Consider the following 18,358-nt stretch of genomic DNA (forward strand, 5'->3'; position numbering starts at 1 on the left):
GAGTAGCTCTGTAGTCCAGGAGCTCAAGGGAGCACAATCCCAAGGCAATCCCAAGGTCAACACCAGATAGCATTGCCAGCCTAACCAGGTTACATTCCCCCCAGTAGGCTCCTTTCTCAATGTGACCAAGACCTCTGATGTGAACAGAAAAGATGAGACCTTTGAACATTCTATCCAAGGCAGGGTTTGACTCTAAAATAAAACCTATAAAATATGAATTCTCCTAGAATGGAGGGAGCAGAGGTAGATATCACCAGGAACTAAACTGGTAGATTTGGCCTTGTGCCCCTTGTTGTCCCAGACCCTGACCATAATATTATAGAATTCTGTTTGGCTCTTCCTGGACCAGCATATGCCTAGTTCAGCCTCCCATCACACTAGCCCCTCCAGGCTCTATTGCATCTTACAGAACCAGGGGCCAACTTTACCAAAGGACTAGTCCTTGCACACCCGCCTTGGATGCCCTTGTAGCTGGCACAGGGAAAGGTGAGGGCAAGGCTGAGCTTCCTCCCTGAGTGAGCCTTCTGTGCTTCCTCAATCAACTGACATGATCTGCATTCTTCCTCCCTCCCTTAGGAATGGTGTATAGAAACCTCATATCGCACAGATTTGCAGCAGGAAATTTGCTTTATAGTTACTCTACTAACAATAGATCACTGCCACCAACACTGAAAGGAGGTTTGGTTTTTTGGGGGAGGGGTTACCCCTCAGGACAAGAAGAGTTGGGACAGATATAAATTTAGTTATGAACCTCTCTGGAACAGAGAGGAAGGAGGGTGAAACATTTGCAAAGCACCCTAAAGCTATTGGTACTGTTATTGTGAAGATCTTTTATTTATAGCAAGCTTGATGACCTGCTTCATACTTAGAATGTAAAGGACCTGGCCCTGAGCTATTTGAAGCAAAGGTTTGCAGGATGAATGTTCCAGCTCAAGCAAGGCTCAGGTCACTTTCTGCCATTGAAGATGCGGGAGAAGTCCACAGGGCCCAGACAGTCTTAGCACAGGAAGACTGATGGAGATACAGAATGCCTCCACAGATGGTGGTCACTTAAGCCAAGAGAGACAGAGGGGAAAGGTAACAAAAGTGAAGCCATAGTCAACAAGAGAGAGAATTTAGGTAACAAAGAAATAGCTCGGGTAAGAAAACCCTCACATGCACCCTACTTTAAAGAGAGAACAGTGGGCTAGGATGGATGGGATGGGTGGGGGGGACAAGACACACTTTGGATAGAATGATTCAGAGTCACAGGAGAACTGGAAAGTTGATCTCAAGGACTGTGGCCGGTGGAGAGTCAGAGGATGGTGGGGTTGCGGGAGGCGGGGAGTCTCGAAAGGTGGGCATGTGCATTTGGGGCCTCGAATCCCCAAATAGGGAATGAAGACTTCTGTGGATGGGAATGCCTGTTACGCTGTTCTGAGGACAAGATACTTTGTTTTCCTCTTTGTCTATGAGGTCCAAGACATTAATTTGTTCTGCTGTTGCTCACTTTCCTCCAGACCTCGTGTGTGTGTGTGTGTGTGTGTGTGCTTCATGGTTTTCATGAGTTAGGATAAAAACCTCAGTCAATTACTAGTATGTGTTTAACCCTTTTAGCTTTTATGTCTAGATACTAATATGTCTAAAAAGTAGAATGTTTCTGGGAGCTAAGGCATCCTCTGATCTTCCTGCCATAGCCATCACAGCCAGCAAGAATCAGATTGGCATGAAGGAGGAGAGAGCTTCAGGACCTGCAAGGCTGCCAATATTTCATTTAAATGCTATTTCATGTCACCCTGCCCAGAGGCTGCCACATGTCACCTAAAATCTCATTAGTATCAGTGGTAACAAGGATCCCACCCTATCTCCTGCTATCAGCCACGGCATGCCAGGCTCCAAAATCCAGCTCCTCTACGAGCCCTAATAGTGTTCTTTGCCACAACATCAGTACAAAAATCCCTTTGTCTCAGTCCTTTAGAGAGAACATAAAACATCTCCAACCATGTGCACATTGGGAATGGACACCTTCTGTTCAGCAAGCTCTATGCCCCTGGTCATGCCAGGCCACTGGCACCAGCTCTGCTCCCTTAATTCTGCTCCGAAGGAACAGCCATGGGGCAGACTCTGCCTTGCCCCTGCTGAATGAGAAGCAACTGGAAATCAGAAGCAAACAGCATAAACAGCCATTTGTTGATTTTTCTTCACTCTGTCTGAACTGTGTGACTGGTCCTCGAGGCAGTATCTTTTTAGCCTGGGTGTTTTTCACAAGAAGGGTAGGCTGATGTCCATGTACTTGGCTGCAGTTTGTCTCTTGAAGGCTGGTTCAAGCCCTCAAATCCACAGCCATTGGTTTTGAGCCACCAGGATGGGCATTCTTCCACAAGGGACACGCATTCCCAAAGCTCTTTGAGAAATCCCAGCAGAAGCGTCTCAAAGCCATAGCAACCTGGTTGTTGGTAGGGCAATTGATACATACTCACTTTTTTCCCTTTTGGTTAAGGTATCATTGACATATTATGTTATATTTGTTTCAGATATACATAATGATTCAATATTTGTGTACATTGCACAGGATCACCACAATAAATCTAGTTAATATCCATCAGCAATATATAATTCCATTTGTGTGTATGTGTGATGAGTACTTTTTTTAAATTTTTTTTATTTGACAGAGATCACAAGTAGGCAGAAAGGTAGACAGAGAGAGAGGATGGGAAGTAGGCGCCCCGCTGAGCAGAGAGCCCAATGCGGGGCTCGATCCCAGGACCCTGGGATCATGACCTGAGCTGAAGGCAGAGGCTTTAACCCACTGAGCCACCCAGGCACCCCTTAAATTTTTTTTAATTTTTAAATTTTTTTTATTATTTTTATTTTTTTTCAGCATAACAGTATTCCTTGTTTTTGCACCACACTCAGTGCTCCATGCAATCCGTGCCCTCTCTAATACCCACCACCTGGTTCCCCCAACCTCCCAACCCCTGCCACTTCAAACCCCTCAGATTGTTTTTCAGAGTCCATAGTCTCTCATGGTTCACCTCCCCTTCTAATTTCCCCCAACTGCCTTCTCCTCTCTATCTCCCCATGTCCTCCATGCTATTTGTTATGCTCCATAAATAAGTGAAACCATATGATAATTGACTCTCTCTGCTTGACTTATTTCACTCAGCATAATCTCTTCCAGTCCCGTCCATGTGGCTACAAAAGTTGGGTATTCATCCTTTCTGATGGAAGCATAATACTCCATAGTGTATATGGACCACATCTTCCTTATCCATTCGTCCATTGAAGGGCATCTTGGTTCTTTTAAGATTTACTCTTGGCAGCTTTCAAATATGCTGCATGGTACCATTAACGAGAGTCACCATGCTGTACATGACAAACCCAGGACTTATTTATAATTGGAAGTTTCTACCTTTTGACTTCCTTCCCCCATTTTGCACACACACACACACACCCCAACCCCCTGCCTCTGGCAACCATCTGTCTATTCCCTTGATACATAATAGTTTGACTTGGGCAGTGGAAACCATGAATTTAGGGAAGCTATAAGAAAAGAAATGATGCAGAAGAAGTGCAAACAGCCCCTCCTGCTCCACGGGCTGGCCCTTCTGGGTCATTCACTATTTGCCATCTTTCACACCCAACATTTCCAAAGAGCTCTCCTCCACTGCATGACTCATTTTGTTCCTCTACCACAGCCTCCACATTCCCAGAACCTTGGACACCCTGAAGGGCTTCTCCCCCATCCCCTTCCCTCTCTGCCTCCTGGTGGCTCCACTCCACCAAACCTGTGTCCAGTCTGGGCCCTCACTGTCAGGCTCCCCATAGGGTTCCTGTGGTTATCAGACACCTCTGAACCTCAGTCGTGAGCCTGGTTTGACTTATTTCCCTCATGTCCACTCACCTCATGAAAATTAAGACTTGAGCCTTCTGTGGCCATAAAGAATTTTCCAGAATATTCCTAGACAGTTGAATGCACAGAAGATCTCTAGGAGGCTCTATGACCTTAATCTATAGGCAGACATTCTCCCCTCTGATACAGCTGGAAATTCTCATTATAAATACGCTCTAAAGTTACTGTTTCCTAAATACCAGTCTACCGACAAGTGTTGGAGGGGTTGCGTGAAAATCAATCAAGCCCCAGAGCCAGAGATTACGATTTCATGTTCCAGGGTGAGGCCTGGAAATCGGTATTTAAACAATGACCAAACCCCTCAACATTTTCCTCTCCAGCCAGGTGTGGAGACACTGCTTAAAATGTAAGAGGGACAGGTATTCTAGCCCCAGAGACATTCTCTTACTTCTTGCTTTAAGCAAAACAAATATGGCAACCTCTAGCCTATGGGGTGCCAGGCAGTCCGTCACACGTACTGGGTGAGGACAAAGATGGAGAAGATGGAAGAAAAAAACTTGTGATCTCTGTCCTCAAGAGTTCAGAACCTATTCGGATGAGAGGAGACTATCACAAATGAAAAACACTGAAGAGCAATTATAGAATGGATACAAATAAATGTATATTAATATTCTGCAATTAGGAATTAGGAAGAAGTGTGGTTGACAGGCAAAATAGAGGTAGAGAAAGGCCAAATTGGTGAAGGAGAAAGGAGCATTAAAGACTCTGAGCTGGGAAGAAGTTCATGTTTACATCCAAACTGTTGGCCCATCTGCTTCTTTCAACTAATATACAACCATTCTCTGGAGAGAAGTACGGAGGTTCAGGCAGGGGGCAGCTGGGAGGCTAGAATAGGAGTGGTTTGCATGTTACCCTTTTGAGCAGCAAAAACAATCCCCTGTATATACTGGCAGTAAGCTGGGAATGCCTGAAGTGGAGGAAATCAAGCTCATGGCCTGCAAGGCAGGCAGGCCAAAGGTGGAGCTAAGGAAGTAAGAGTTCTCTGTTGTCTCACCTGCTCCAGCTGGAGGCTGTGTTCCTTTTGCTATGGTGCATTTCCTCACCCTGACTAACCCCAGCCACATCCCGCAGCCGTGAGCAGCCCACGCCTCCTCCTCTTTCCAAGAGGAAGGCATTTTCCCCAGGCTACAATGGAGAACCTCTGTGTTGGCAGTGGAGAGAGGTCTGCGACTATCAGGACTGGGGGCCTCCTCTCCAAGGCGCCCCACCAAGGACCCATCTCTGCCCCAGGAAGGCCCCACAGACTCCCACCCTGAGGGTGGAATGGGTTTCCTGTAATCCAGGATTTCCCAGACTTGCCTGCTTGTCAGAATCATCTGGGACGCTTGTTAAAAATACAGATTTCTGGGCCCCAAACTACAACATTTGAATCAGAATCTCCAGAAGAGAGGCTTTATAAAAAAAAAAAAAAAAAAAAAATTTCTTTGGACAGCAGGGTAAATCTGGGAAACCTCACTGAGCCTTGAAACCTCTGTTTCCCCTGGGTGACCAGCTGCTGCCTGGGCTGAGAATAGCATTCTGGGGGGGGGGGGGGATGGTAATGTGTTTTTCTGTCTAAAGACCAATAGTGATAACAGTAATTACTAACCTTTATCAACTGTGTGCCAGGCTCTATACTAGGGGATTTTTTAAAGAGTGGTAATTATATTTTTTCCAGTTTTATTGAGAAATAATTGGCCACACATCACTATAAACTTAAGGCATGCAGCATGATGGTTTGATTTACATTTATTATGAAATGATTGCCACAATAGGTTCAGTTAACATCCATTGTCTTAAATAAATACAAAAAAAGAAAAGGAAAAAAAATCCTTCCTTTTGATAAGAACTCTTAGAATCTACTCTGTTAATATCATAGAGCAGAGTTAACCATAGTTGTCACAGTGTACATTACATCATCATGACCTATTTATCTTATAACTCCAAGTTCGTATCTTTGACCCTCTCATCCAATTCTCCCTCCTCTCACCCCCTACCTCTGGCAACCACAAATCTGATCTCTTTCTCCATGAGTGCAGTGTTTTGTTTTTGTTTTTGTTTTTGTTTTTAGATTCCACATATAAGTGAAATCTTATGGTATTTGTCTTTCTCTGTCTGACTTATTTCTTTTAGCATAATGTCCTCAAGGTCCATCTATGTTGTCATAAATGGTAGGATTTCCTCATTTTTTATGGATGAATAATATTCCAGGGAGTGTGTGTGTGTGTGTGTGTGTCTGTGTGTGTGACTGTGTGTGTCTGTGTGTATTATATATGCCACAAGTTCTTTGTCCATTCACCCTTTGATAGACACTTGGGTTGGCTCTTATAAATAATGCTGTGAAGAACATGGGGAGAGCAGATATCTTTTTGAGTCAGTGTTTTTGTTTCCCTTGGATATATTCCCAGAATTGGAATCACTGGATCATATGGTAGTTGATTTTTAACTTTTTGAGGAACCTCTATGCTATTTTCCATAGTGGCTGCACCAATTGACAATCCCACCAACAGCGCACCAGGCTTCTCCTTTCTCCAACACTTGTTATCTCTTGTATTGTCACCTTACTGTGCTTTTTATTTGCATTTCCCTAATGACTAGTGATATTGAGCACCGTTTCATATATATCTTCTTTAGAAAAATGTCCATTCAGGTCCTGTACCAAATTTTTTTAAACACTTACTTTTAAAGATTGATTGATTGATTGATTTGAGAGAGAGAACACACGCACCCAAGAGAGGGATAAGCAGACTCCACATTGAGTGTGGAGCCCAATGCAGGGCTGAATCTCAGGACCTAAGCTGAAGTCAAAAGTTAGATACCCAAACGACTGAGCCACCCAGGCACCCCTGTGCCAGATTTTTGAATTGGATTATTTGGGGTTTTGGTTTTTGGTTATTGTTTTGTTTTGTTTTTGCTGTTGAGTTGTCTGACTACTTTTTTTTTTTAAAGATTTTACTTATTTATTTGACAGATAGAGATCACAAGTAGGCAGACAAGCAGGCAGAGAGAGAGAGAGGGAAGCAGGCTCCCTGCTGAGCAGGGAGCCCGATGTGGGACTCGATCCCAGGACGCTGAGACCATGACCTGAGCTGAAGGCTTAACCCACTGAGCCACCCAGGCGCCCCTGTCTGACTACTTTCTATATTTGGATATCAGTCTGTTATTGGGTATATGGCTTGCAAATATCTTTTCCTGTTCCACAGGTTGTCTTTTCACTTTGCTGATGATTTCTTTTGCTGACTGCAAGCTTTTTAATTTGATGTAATCCCACTTGTTTATTCTTAATTTTGTTGCTGGGTGGGCTGCCTTTTTTTTTTTTTTTTTTGGTCTCCTGTAATCTTCCCAATAACCTAGTGAAGTATTTGCTACTGTTATCTTTGTTTTCTCAGAGGCAAACAGAAGGGAAGTGACTTGCCCAAGTGCAATTAACATTTAGCAACCGACAGAACTAGGATGAAACTCAGGCTTCTGACTTCAGAGCTCCATCCACTCACCATTGCATATTACTGATCTGGGACCTTGCAATGACTAGCTCCACACTCTAATTGTGAGCTTACCAGTCCAATCCACACCACCGCAGCTACCCCCAATGAAAGGGGAAAAGAAAGAGTTGTAATTTATCTTGAAATTTCTAGTGGGTGTATGAGTGAGGAGTGATGTTAAAGAAAGCACAGAAAAAAGGACACTAATCTCCCCCATGCTGGTCCTCAGGTACTGGAACTCCTTAAGCAACCTGGTGGCATCCTTGCTGAATTCTGTACGCTCCATTGCCTCTCTGCTGCTGCTCCTCTTCCTCTTCATCATCATCTTCTCCCTCCTGGGGATGCAGCTCTTTGGAGGAAAGTTCAACTTTGATGAAATGCAGACCCGGAGGAGCACATTTGATAACTTTCCCCAGTCCCTTCTCACCGTGTTTCAGGTATGGACCCTTCTCTGCTGGGATAATGAGTGGGAGGGTTGTTGAGTGGTGGGGTTGGGTTGTGGGGGAGAAAAAGTGGTGGGAACTTTCACCTTGTACTGGGCAACCAAAGCCAGCCTAGATCAGCCATGGAAGGTCCATGCCCAGGAGAGTCTTGAGTTTTTTCTGTAGTCCCCCCTACCCTCAGTCCCCCATGGAATCCCACTGTTGGATGGACCACTGGGGGAAAAAATATAATTGAGTAGTTTAAAAACTCTTGTTTAAACATGGAACCCTTTATTCAAATAAATTCTACATGAACACCCAAAGTACAAACAGAGGAAAGGAGACTGTGCTTGTTGGGGGAGGGGAAGATGATGAAGCTCTGTCTTTTTACACACCATGCTTGTCACCAGGAAAAAAATGTAACTAGCCCATCAAATTTGTCATTTCATAGATATATTGGTGTCGGGTAAAGCTAAAGTAGCACTTGTTGAAGTTTCAAAGTAGATTGATTTACAAGAAAAATATGTGGGTGTAGCCCAAATCTTAAAGATGGCACCCAAATGAGTAACGCTGGGGAAAGCTGGAACAGCACAGTACTCTCTCAGTGAAAACATTCATGTTTGTGCAAGGGCCCAGAGGAAAGGCTAATAGTGGCCATCTTGTGCAGTCGATTAGAAGATACTTTGACCAGGAAGCCTTTCCAGTCCCTTCTCAAATAATATCGTGCCAGAGCCCGTGCACTTTGTCTGAGGGTGGACTCAAAGTTGCCCAGGTGCTTAGCTCAGAGCCCCTGGGAGGAGAACTGGGGGCCAAGAGGAGGGAAAGAGGTGGAAAAGAGATTTTAGACAATTTTGTTAACATAGTGGGGCAGGGTAGGGGAGTTTTGGGGTTTGCTGTTGGTCTAACGCTGTGTCCCTTATTGGTGGGAATGTGTCATTCAGATCCTGACCGGGGAGGACTGGAATTCGGTGATGTATGATGGGATCATGGCTTATGGCGGCCCCTCTTTTCCAGGGATGTTAGTCTGTATTTACTTCATCATCCTCTTCATCTGTGGAAACTGTATCCTTTGCTCCTGCCTCCCCGCCCCTGCTGCCCCACCCTCCCTCAGCCTGCAGCACGATGCCAAATACAGGTGCCCAGGTCCTGACTCGGGGCTGAAAAGTGTGGCTGCCCGCCCACAGGGCCCCCAGGCAAGCAGGGGAAAGGTGTGCTCTGGGGAGAAAATGTGTCCCTTTCCAGAACCACCTTAGCCGTGGAGGAGGGTCTTGGTGGAAGCCTGGAGCTTTGGTATAGGTGGGGATGTAAGTTCATCTTCCCAAACCAGTTTGGGCTGTAGTGTTGCCCGACTCCAGGAGGCATGGGTGAACAATGCCCCCTGGTGTTGTGTACGGACAGCTGCTCACATAGATTCCAGGGTGAACACACTTGGCCTATGGCTGCTGGAAGTAAGAAGTGCCGTCCAGGGGACCTGAGCCGTCATCCTTGAAATGACCTTCATCTCTCCTCCCTGTTTTCTGCTCAGTGTCCCTCCCTCTGAAGCTGCTCTCCAGGACTATCTTCCAGGCGGAGCCAGACAGGCTTCACCAGGCAGACCTGACAAGTGCTTGCAGATCCAGGCCATGGGCAGGTTTCTGGGGTCTCCAGCCACAGGCAATCTAACCCCATGAGGGTTGTGTGCAGAGGAGATGGTAAAGTAGAGGCAGCTCTGGCCCAAGATTCCGGTTTAAATCAAGGCTTAAATCAAGTGCTAAAAGCTCGGGCATTGCTGCCAACAGAACGGCCTTACCTTTTACCAGCTGGGTGACCTCAGCAAACTAAAGGCTCTCTGTCTCAGTGTCTGTAAAATGGGTGATGAAATATCAGGGCCTACTGCTTAACATGTCCCGGTGAGGTTTAATGGGATGATGGTTGCGAAGCCCCTGCTGCCGTGGTGGGGGGCCGGGGGCGGGTGTACGCTGGCACCATTGGACAAGCCCTTCACCCCTGCGGGTTGTGGCCTCCTGGTATGGGAAATGGTGTGGCTGTCTGGGAGCCTGGGGGTGGAGGTTAGACTTAATGAACATTAAGGGCCCATGCAACTACGCTTTTTTGATTCTGCTTCTCCAAGCCACAGTGTTTCTCTTCAAGGTGGGGGTGGGGAGTGGGGCGGTGAGAAGAAAAGGGCCAATAACCACTTCAATTCGGAGTTCCTGGGATTCAGCTGGCTCCGGCTGGACGCTCCAAAGGCCTTTGTATGCACAGGCTCACATGAAGAGTTGGCAGAGAGATCAGGCACCTCCTCAGTGCCCGGTTTTCATGAACCGCTCCTAAGAGCATTCTGCATTCTGCGAGAGACAATGCGGTTTATTATGTCAATTACAGCCAGCCACCTCAGTAGGGAAACCAATAAGGAAACCTGGCAATTAAAGAGCAAGGCAGACTCACTACCTAACTGGCTGCCCATTCCAGCCTGCAAGCTAGCCTGCTCTCGACCCCTTGGAAATCTCCTGGTCACTAGGAGGGTAATGGGGAGGGAGAGGGGCGGAGGAGGGATGCCACTGGGCTGGGTACCCTCGGGGTGAGTCACCACTGAGCTCACTCTGTGGAGCACTCAACCACTGCATGTCCTGCACCCTCCCTGCCCCCTGAGCCCATCAGAAACCCCAAGGCCAAGGGTCATTTTCTTTAAGAATGGACACAAACAGATATCCTACTGAATGTGTTCTTGGCCATTGCTGTGGACAACCTGGCGGATGCTGAGAGCCTCACGTCTGCCCAAAAGGAGGAGGAAGAAGAGAAGGAGAGAAAGAAGCTGGCCAGGTAACCCTCTAAGCTTACCCAGCCCTGGGGCCCCAGGGTCCCAGTTCTGATTGCCACTCCCATTAGTGGTAGCAAGAGGCTTGGGCACTGGCCTCTGTTGGCCAAAACTCCTAGAAGACACCGGGTATGGGGCTGCCCACAGAAAGTTGGTCCTCTCTGCTAATACCTAGGCATGGCTCTGAAGTAGGGACCGTCATGAGTTACAGTGTCTGTGAAGGTGTTGGATTTCCTCACCTGTCTAAGAAGCTGGAGGGTGCTCTTGAGAAGGGAGGTCATGAGAGGTGGAGGGAGTGAAGGGCGCAGAGAGGAGGAAGGCAGCCACTCAGAAGGGAAATGCTGTTCCAGCTGGGTGACTCCTTTTCACTATTTGATAACTCATCTCCGGCGTTCAGAAAGCAAGATAAGACCCTGCATTGTCTTCTGTCATTGTCTAAATGGGACTTCATCAGCCATACATCTGCTAGATACTGAGCAGAGTTTCCCAGAAACCAATCCTGAATCAGATCCAGAAACTTCCTCTGATTCAGACAAGGACTTGTAGCAGCTAAGAAGCTGAAAGAGGCCAACTGAGTACCAGACAGAGCAATGTGTGGCCAGGCCAAGCATTGTGGGCCCGGCCCAGTGGCATCTGGGATTGAGTGGCATGTACCATATGCCCCAGGTGAAGGAAGATGCATGTAAGCCCAGGGAACCTGTTCCCACCAGTCCCCAGCAGACCACGGGGTAGTTTATTTCTTCATGTTTCCTATCATTCAGTAAACATTTAATTTTTCCTCCTGCTGACCGGCCAGGACTGCCAGCCCAGAGAAGAAACAAGAGGTGGTGGAGAAGCCAGCAGTGGAAGAGACCAAGGAGGAGAAAATTGAACTGAAATCTATTACTGCTGATGGAGAGTCCCCACCCACCACCAAGGTCAGAAGCCATCTCCTTCCAGGATCTGGGAGGCCCATTGCTGGGGGAGGGAGGGCACAGTCCCAGGCAAGGCACACTTGGAACGGAAGGAGGAAAGAAGGAAAGGGATTCAATGAAAGAAAACCCATGTGGGTGGCACAGGAGGGCTAGCAATGTGAAGAGAAGGCCGGCTGGGTGAATCCCAGCCTTCTGTTGATGTCTTTAAGGATATACACAAGATAACAAGGACCTATTTTTGAGTCAACAGCTTAGTCATTGACTATAATGCAATTTCAAGGCCTCTCTCAGCCTCTCTAACTGGGGAATGTATCTAACTAGATTCTTCCTGCTTCTCTCGTTTGGTTGCTTAGATCAACATGGATGACCTCCAGCCCAATGAAAATGAGGATAAGAGTCCCTACCCCAACCCAGAAAATACAGGTACCAATCCCACTGCCTAACCCTGAGGTTGGGAGGTTGGGGATAGAGATCTAGATTCTAAAGCCGTATGGAAGTAGCCATGTGTTAGGGACGGGTGGTTCCAGGTTCCGTCTCCAGGTACCTTGCACGACGAAATGTCTTCTGCCTCTGTAGTTAGGCATTACCAACTATCATCCAGAGGGGAACTTTGCTCCTGGCTTCCTCATAATAACGACATAACATTAAATAAATTGTGTTTGAGCAGTCTTTTACGTCCTTTGGAAGGTGGATTCTATAGACATTTAAGGTTTTATTATATCCTATGCCGTAAAATCATTAACTTATATAATTTGCAAGTTGCAGCATTACACTTACTTAATAATAATAGTAAATCCTGACTGTCTTATCCTTACTGGGGTTGGGGGTGGGGCAGTGCTGAGTACAAGGACAGTACCACCACACATATCCCCCCTGGTTGCTTCATAAAATGCTTTCATTTATTATAAAAAGAATTCTTCACAACTCAGCCTTCTCATCTTCTGATACCTAAGTTGGAAGGCAGTCTCCTCTGAGAGGGCTTACTATCAGAGGTCCTCAGGCCGCCCTCCATCTGTCCTCCTTGTGTGCAAGGACTCAGGCAGCCATCTTTGTTTCCCTTGGGAAGCAGGCTGGCTGCGATCATTTCCCCCTCACTTACCTCCTGCCTCCTGGGAAGGAGGATTTGTTTTGCTGCGAATTGGACCAAAGGAAGAGCAGGAAGGGTGTCCGAAGCCTGAAAGCTCTATTGGGTGGAAATTCTTACAGGATTTCAAGGACTAGACATGTTGGCCAAAGTCAATGGGGAATCCTGTCTTGATCCTGAATCATCAAATTAACTCTGAAATGACATTTTGGAGATAAGCCAGGGGGAAATTGAATAGGGACTGAAAACTAATGATTTGAGGTAGTTTTTGTTTATTTTGTTATTGTAGTGGTGTTATTGTAGTTCTAGCCTATACATGTAGATGTATATATGGATAGACTCTAAAATATTTAGAAGTTGCTTAAAAATATACTCCAGCAGCTCCTGTTGAAGCTGGGTAGGGAGGCTCACTGCACAAGTCTCTCGACTTGTGTGTGTATTTTCCAAATTGAGAAAGAAAGATAGTAATGAAAGGAATCCCCCTGGGCCCCAGGTGGTGCTAGCCCTAACTGGCCTGGTGCCCCCGCACACAGCACAGGGGGACAGCATGGATTTGAGGGCACTTTCCCATGTGTGCCCAGCTCCTAGGCAGCCCAGGCCTGTTCCTTCTCCCTGGCGGTGGGGCAGCTACACCTGCGACCATAGTCTCCAGTTCCATCATTCTAAATATACTGGTGCCTTTTCTCTTCTTTGTTGCCCTTTGAAAGAAAGGGAAGCAGGTCAGGGGAAAAAAATAACGAGGACATTGTCAACATATTAGCCACCGCAGAAAAAGTGCCTTTGTTGACCCAGCTTTGAGGATTCTTGGAATGGTTTTGCTTTTAGACTGAAAAGTTCTTCCCACATTCTGCTGATTTGTCAGGATCCTGTAGGTTTTTTGAGTGTCCCTTCCCTTGTCATGTGACCACCCTTCTCCAGCCTCCTGCAGACCCACCCCCTCCAAGGTTTCTCTTGGTCCCAGGCATCTCACACACCTGTATTGAGACCTCTGGTTCATAGGTAGTCGAGGTTGTCGTGCCTCAGCCCACCACCACACTCAGGCCTTGAAGACCAGCCCCAACAGCTCCCCATTTGTTCACTGTCTCTGCTTTTCATTTTTTCACCCAAGGGTGGTGTCCTCTTAAAGTTGGTGGTTCCCCATGTCCTCCCTTCCTCCAAGGGACCAGTCTCTGCTTCCCGGCTCCCCCTTCTCCTGCCTCTGCAGGGCACCTCCTGGACCCTAATTCCAGATGCAGCAGAAGTCCCCAAGAATCCCTCCCAGGATCACTTGGCCTGCTGTCTCTGTTCTGGTCAATATTTCATTCCCAGCTGTTCCTCTCTCTTCTGAACCAGAAAAGGCAAAGAACCTGATCTGCCATTGTCCTCCCAACCCTGCCCCTTCTGCTTTGTGGCCTTTGGGCCTCTGGCCTCTCCTGTGCCCACTTAACCCAGATGCCTTTGGGAGGCAGTGCTTGTGGACATCGTACCTGGCCCACGTACAGCCAAACTCCCGGGATGGGGAGGTGCAGGGCCAGAGAATACTCTCACGACTCCTCCTGCCCCCACATCTCCCTCCGGCTTCCTCCTCTCCCTGCGCCCATGCCCGTGCCCTTCCCCACCCCCGCCCCGGCCAGGTTGTTGTTCTTGCTTGTCCAGGTTGCACCCAAAGGTGAATGCGGATGTGATTGAGTGGGCATGAACTCCAACCTGCAGTCCCCTAGCCAGGACCCTTGCCCTCAATGAAACACCCCATGGAGGGGCCTGTTTCTGATTTGCACAACGTACCAACCGGCCAGCAGTGGCTTGTCAGTCCTTCCCTCCCTGCGGAATCTCCAAAGTTCAACAGTTGGTTTGAGTCTCCCTGCTTAGCATACATTAAATTTTAGAAATATCTGCTTACCTACCAAGGGTGCCAAGACTGTGCTTTTATTTAATCGAGTCATTTATTAGAGGAAACATACAGATGTGTGTTTGCAGACTAAAAATTAATAAAGACGCTTGAAAAAGAAAAGTGAATGACACCAGAGAATGCACAGGGAGTCTCTGTTCTTCCCGATGCTTTGGGAAGGCTCCAGCTGCTTCAAGGGGTTTGAATAAGAGCAAAGCCATGAGGTGGGCAGTTGTGGGGGGAGAGACAGCCAGCCTGCATGGACAAGAGTGGGCTGGGCTGGGCTGGGCTTTGTTTTGGGGGAAGGGGAGAGACCATACTATTGTCATAGACAGGGAGCTGGAAGAAACCATGGAGGTATTCATTCACTTAATAACTACTAATGAGACACCTACTGTGGGCCAGGCACTGTGGCAAGTGCCAGGAATACACCTGCGGGCAAGACAGGGAAGGTCACTGCTCTCCTGGAGCTTACAGTGGGGAGACAGTGTCTTCTGGGGAGACAGATAGTGAGCAATAAAGGAGGCCAACAAAAAGGTCATGAGGGAGCAGTGAGCAGTCCGGAGATAACGAAGCCAAGGGCTATGTGAACAAGTTCCTCAGTGGCATGAGGCTGCTTTGGCTGTGTGGTCAGAGAAGACCTCCTGAAGGAGGCAACATTCCGGATGAGGCAGAGGGCCTAGATGTATGGAAATCAGAAGAAAGTGCTTTCTAGGTGGAGGGCTCGCAAATGCAGAATCTCTTGGGCAGAATGGTCTGTGGATGAATCCAAAGAGACCACCATGCATGGAGCAAAGAGAACGAAGGGGAATGATGGTGGGGTGAGACAGGCAGGAGCCAGTAGGGCAGGGTCTCTGAGGCCACCTGAGAAGTTCCCATCTTAGTTGGTGCCATGGAGACTCACCCGAGGTTCTCAGGCAGAGGAAGATAAGATCTCATGTCTGAATTATCTTTAGTAGACTGTGCAGCATGAAAACAAGGCAGTAGATGGCCAAGAGTAAAACGGAAAGCAGTGAGGGCATTAGTAGCAGTCCCGTGAGAGGCAGTGGCCACTTGGGCCAAAACTCTGTTTTGGTGCTGTAGATACAGAGAACGGGCAGAACTTGGGACGCATTTGGCAGGACTTGCTAACCACCTAGAAGTCAGCGAGAGAAAGTAAGTAATGGGGGTAGATAAGGTTTTGGAGCTGAGCCAGCAGAGAACAGGCCCAGTGCAGCAACAGGTGCAACCTCAGGCTTCCGTCTCTGGACGCTATCCACAGAGCTCGCTTCCGGGGGCGTGGCCTTGCCAATCATGCCAGGGAACTCTGGGCCACACTCAACACTGTAGGTCCCTCCAGGGCAAGAACCACAGCTTTGTGTTCAGTATGCTGTAGGCGCTAGGTGTTAGTAATATTTTTATCTGAATTGGCTGAGAGCAAAATCACAGGGACGAAAATGAGTATCAAGTGAGGGGGGGGGGGGGGGTAGGGGGGGTCGGGTGGCAAGGATCACTGAGGACCAAAAGTGAGGCGACCAACTACATAGGGGGTTTTACTTTTGAACACGGGCACCTGCCCTCATGAAAGCCACAGCAACTCCACAGTGCGCTTCTCCACACCTCCGAGAACGGATCCCTAAGGGAGTCCACCGGCATCCAGCGCTGGAGTGTAGGTGGTTAGGTTCCCAACCCCCAAAACAGAACTTGATCTTACTTTTTTCCTACTCTGCCAACTCCGTCCTTATACATAATACATGCAAAGCATCACAGCTGTCAGATTTCTGGCCCTTTACAAATTTGGGCTTGTCCTTTAGACGTGGTTTCCTTCTAAACACTATGCCTGGAATTCAGCTGGTATGTGTCTGAACCTACTGGCTTGCTTCTCCCTTGCAATAGGAATCAGGACCGAGCTTCATAATCAGCAGGGCAGGCTACTGCAGATGAAAGCAAAACTTTTCACCAGGAACTCGGAAATCCACAAAGCTAGTAAATATGTTTTTCTTTAGACATGAATGATTAAAGCAAACATTAAATTACCTGTTACCAAATTATCATGAATAAAAAAGCATTGTTATCATGAATAAGAAAGTTGTTAATTTAGAGCACAGCTGAAAAGAATACAAATAGTTGGGCAGGAATTGAAGAGACTTCTCAATGAAATTTCATTTGTAAATATTGCAATTTAGGCCAACTCCAGTTTTATTTATTTTGCTTTACTGGGAGACTCCGCATCTCTTTTACCTACCAAGGTGTGGCTGGAAAGCTTCAACCCTTGGCCCAATACAGTTCTTCATCTCATGTCTCTCTGCTGCTAAAAATATTAACTGCTTTGCTGGTCAACTCTAATTACTCCAGGGTGGGGTGGGGGGACTGATTTATGCCTATATTCTGCTGGTCCTCCAAAAAAGCCTTGGGCCCCTAAATGCTTCTTGCTTGAGAACAAACCATGCTCTGTGCCAGGTATCTTTTCTTCTCTGTTCCACCTGACTTCATTTTAACCAGAAGAGGAGAGAGCATGAGGAGATGTGGCTGCTCTGTAAGATAAACTTCCGTAACTATCTTTCCAACAACCGAGTCTCCTTCTTCTTTTGTAAAGTCCTCTTCCTTATAAAGCAAATGTTGGTGTGAACATGTAATCATCATCAAAAGCCAAGGGCGGCTACACGCTGGACAAGTGTCTCTCTCTATACTGTCTCTCTCAGCACATAAAGAGATACATGTAAAATCAGGTATGCTGGCTATTGGGTCCTAAGTGCGAGTGCATGCAGGAGGCCAACGGGGCCCCAGAATTGCAGGCAGGTCATTCTGGAGAACCCAGGTACTCAGGAGAGCCAGGTGAATGATGCTGTCTGACATGGCAGTCCTTCTAGCTCTGCAGAGAGGGAGATGAGGGCAGTCCAAATAAGGAGACAGCATGAGGAAAGGAAAGGCGAAAGCACATGGCGAGTGTATCCATTTCCTGGAGTTTTCATAACAAATAACCATGAACTTGAGGGCTTCAAACAGCAAACATTTATTTTCTCATGGTTCTGGAGCTTACAAGTCTGAAATCAGATGTTGACTGGTTCTGGGGAGAATCCTCTCTCACCTCTCTGTGTCTCTGCTGGTGGACAGCCGTCCTTGGCCCTCCTTGCCTGTCAGCCTCATCATCCCTGTCTCTGCCTCTTTCTCCACGTGTATGTCTCTGTGTCTCCTTATAAGGACAGCAGTCCTTGGGTTTAGGGCCCACCCAACTCCAGTATGACTTCATCATGACAATACCTCTGCAAAGACACTCTTTCCAAAGTTAGGTCACATTCTGAGGTTCCAGCTAGGCATGAACTTGTGGGGGACATTATTCAACCCACCACCATGAGCCTTCAGAAAACAGGCTCATGGCAAGAGTAGAAAGCCTGTCAGGGAAGAACAGCAGGCAGAGGTCGGACCGAAAAAGACGCTAAACACTACTTTACAAACTAAGAGTCTTTCCTGTGGGCAGAGATCATAACAAGAGCTAACTTTTATATAGAACATGTTATGTGCCAAGAGCCACTCTGAGGTATGTATGTGCTGTTTTCCCATTCTCTGTGTCTCAGGGAAACTGAGACACAGAGAAACTAAATGCCAGAAAGAAACAGAGCCAAGATTTGGGTCAAGGCATTGGCTAGAGAACCCATGCTTTTACTCCCATTCCCTTACTAGACATTTTTAAATGCATTTGGTCAGAACAGGATATGTAGTCGTTTCCTACCATGGGCAGTGACCTTGCAAGCAAAGGAGTAAGCCATTTGCTTTTGGTCCACAGTAAACATGACCACTAGCCTGGAAAACAAAGGTGCTTCTTTAACTGGTGCTGATGCCTAGAATTTTGAATGAAGGGCCTCTTGTGTTCAGCATCATTGCTCTATTATCCCTAAAGTGCATAATTTTTTGGTATTTTTCAGGAATGGGAGTGTTAAATTT

At 47.1% G+C, this 18,358-nt stretch overlaps 1 protein-coding gene across 40 annotated transcripts in view; it reads left to right on the forward strand.

The window, feature by feature from the left end:
• The window catches only part of CACNA1C (calcium voltage-gated channel subunit alpha1 C), a 735,043-nt gene that overhangs the window by 606,644 nt on the left and 110,041 nt on the right, over nucleotides 1-18,358 (forward strand). For all 40 annotated transcript variants that reach the window (XM_045071752.1, XM_045071757.1, XM_045071772.1 and 37 more), the window contains 5 exons: nucleotides 7,583-7,790; nucleotides 8,717-8,837; nucleotides 10,463-10,577; nucleotides 11,369-11,489; nucleotides 11,840-11,909. In XM_045071752.1, coding sequence (XP_044927687.1) covers nucleotides 7,583-7,790; nucleotides 8,717-8,837; nucleotides 10,463-10,577; nucleotides 11,369-11,489; nucleotides 11,840-11,909 — 635 coding nt within the window. The remainder of the gene's footprint in view (nucleotides 1-7,582; nucleotides 7,791-8,716; nucleotides 8,838-10,462; nucleotides 10,578-11,368; nucleotides 11,490-11,839; nucleotides 11,910-18,358) is intronic.

This window comes from Mustela putorius, unplaced genomic scaffold (genome assembly GCF_011764305.1).
Source record: "Mustela putorius furo isolate JIRA1106 unplaced genomic scaffold, ASM1176430v1.1 tig00003988_pilon_pilon_pilon, whole genome shotgun sequence".
Lineage (NCBI taxonomy): Eukaryota > Metazoa > Chordata > Mammalia > Carnivora > Mustelidae > Mustela > Mustela putorius.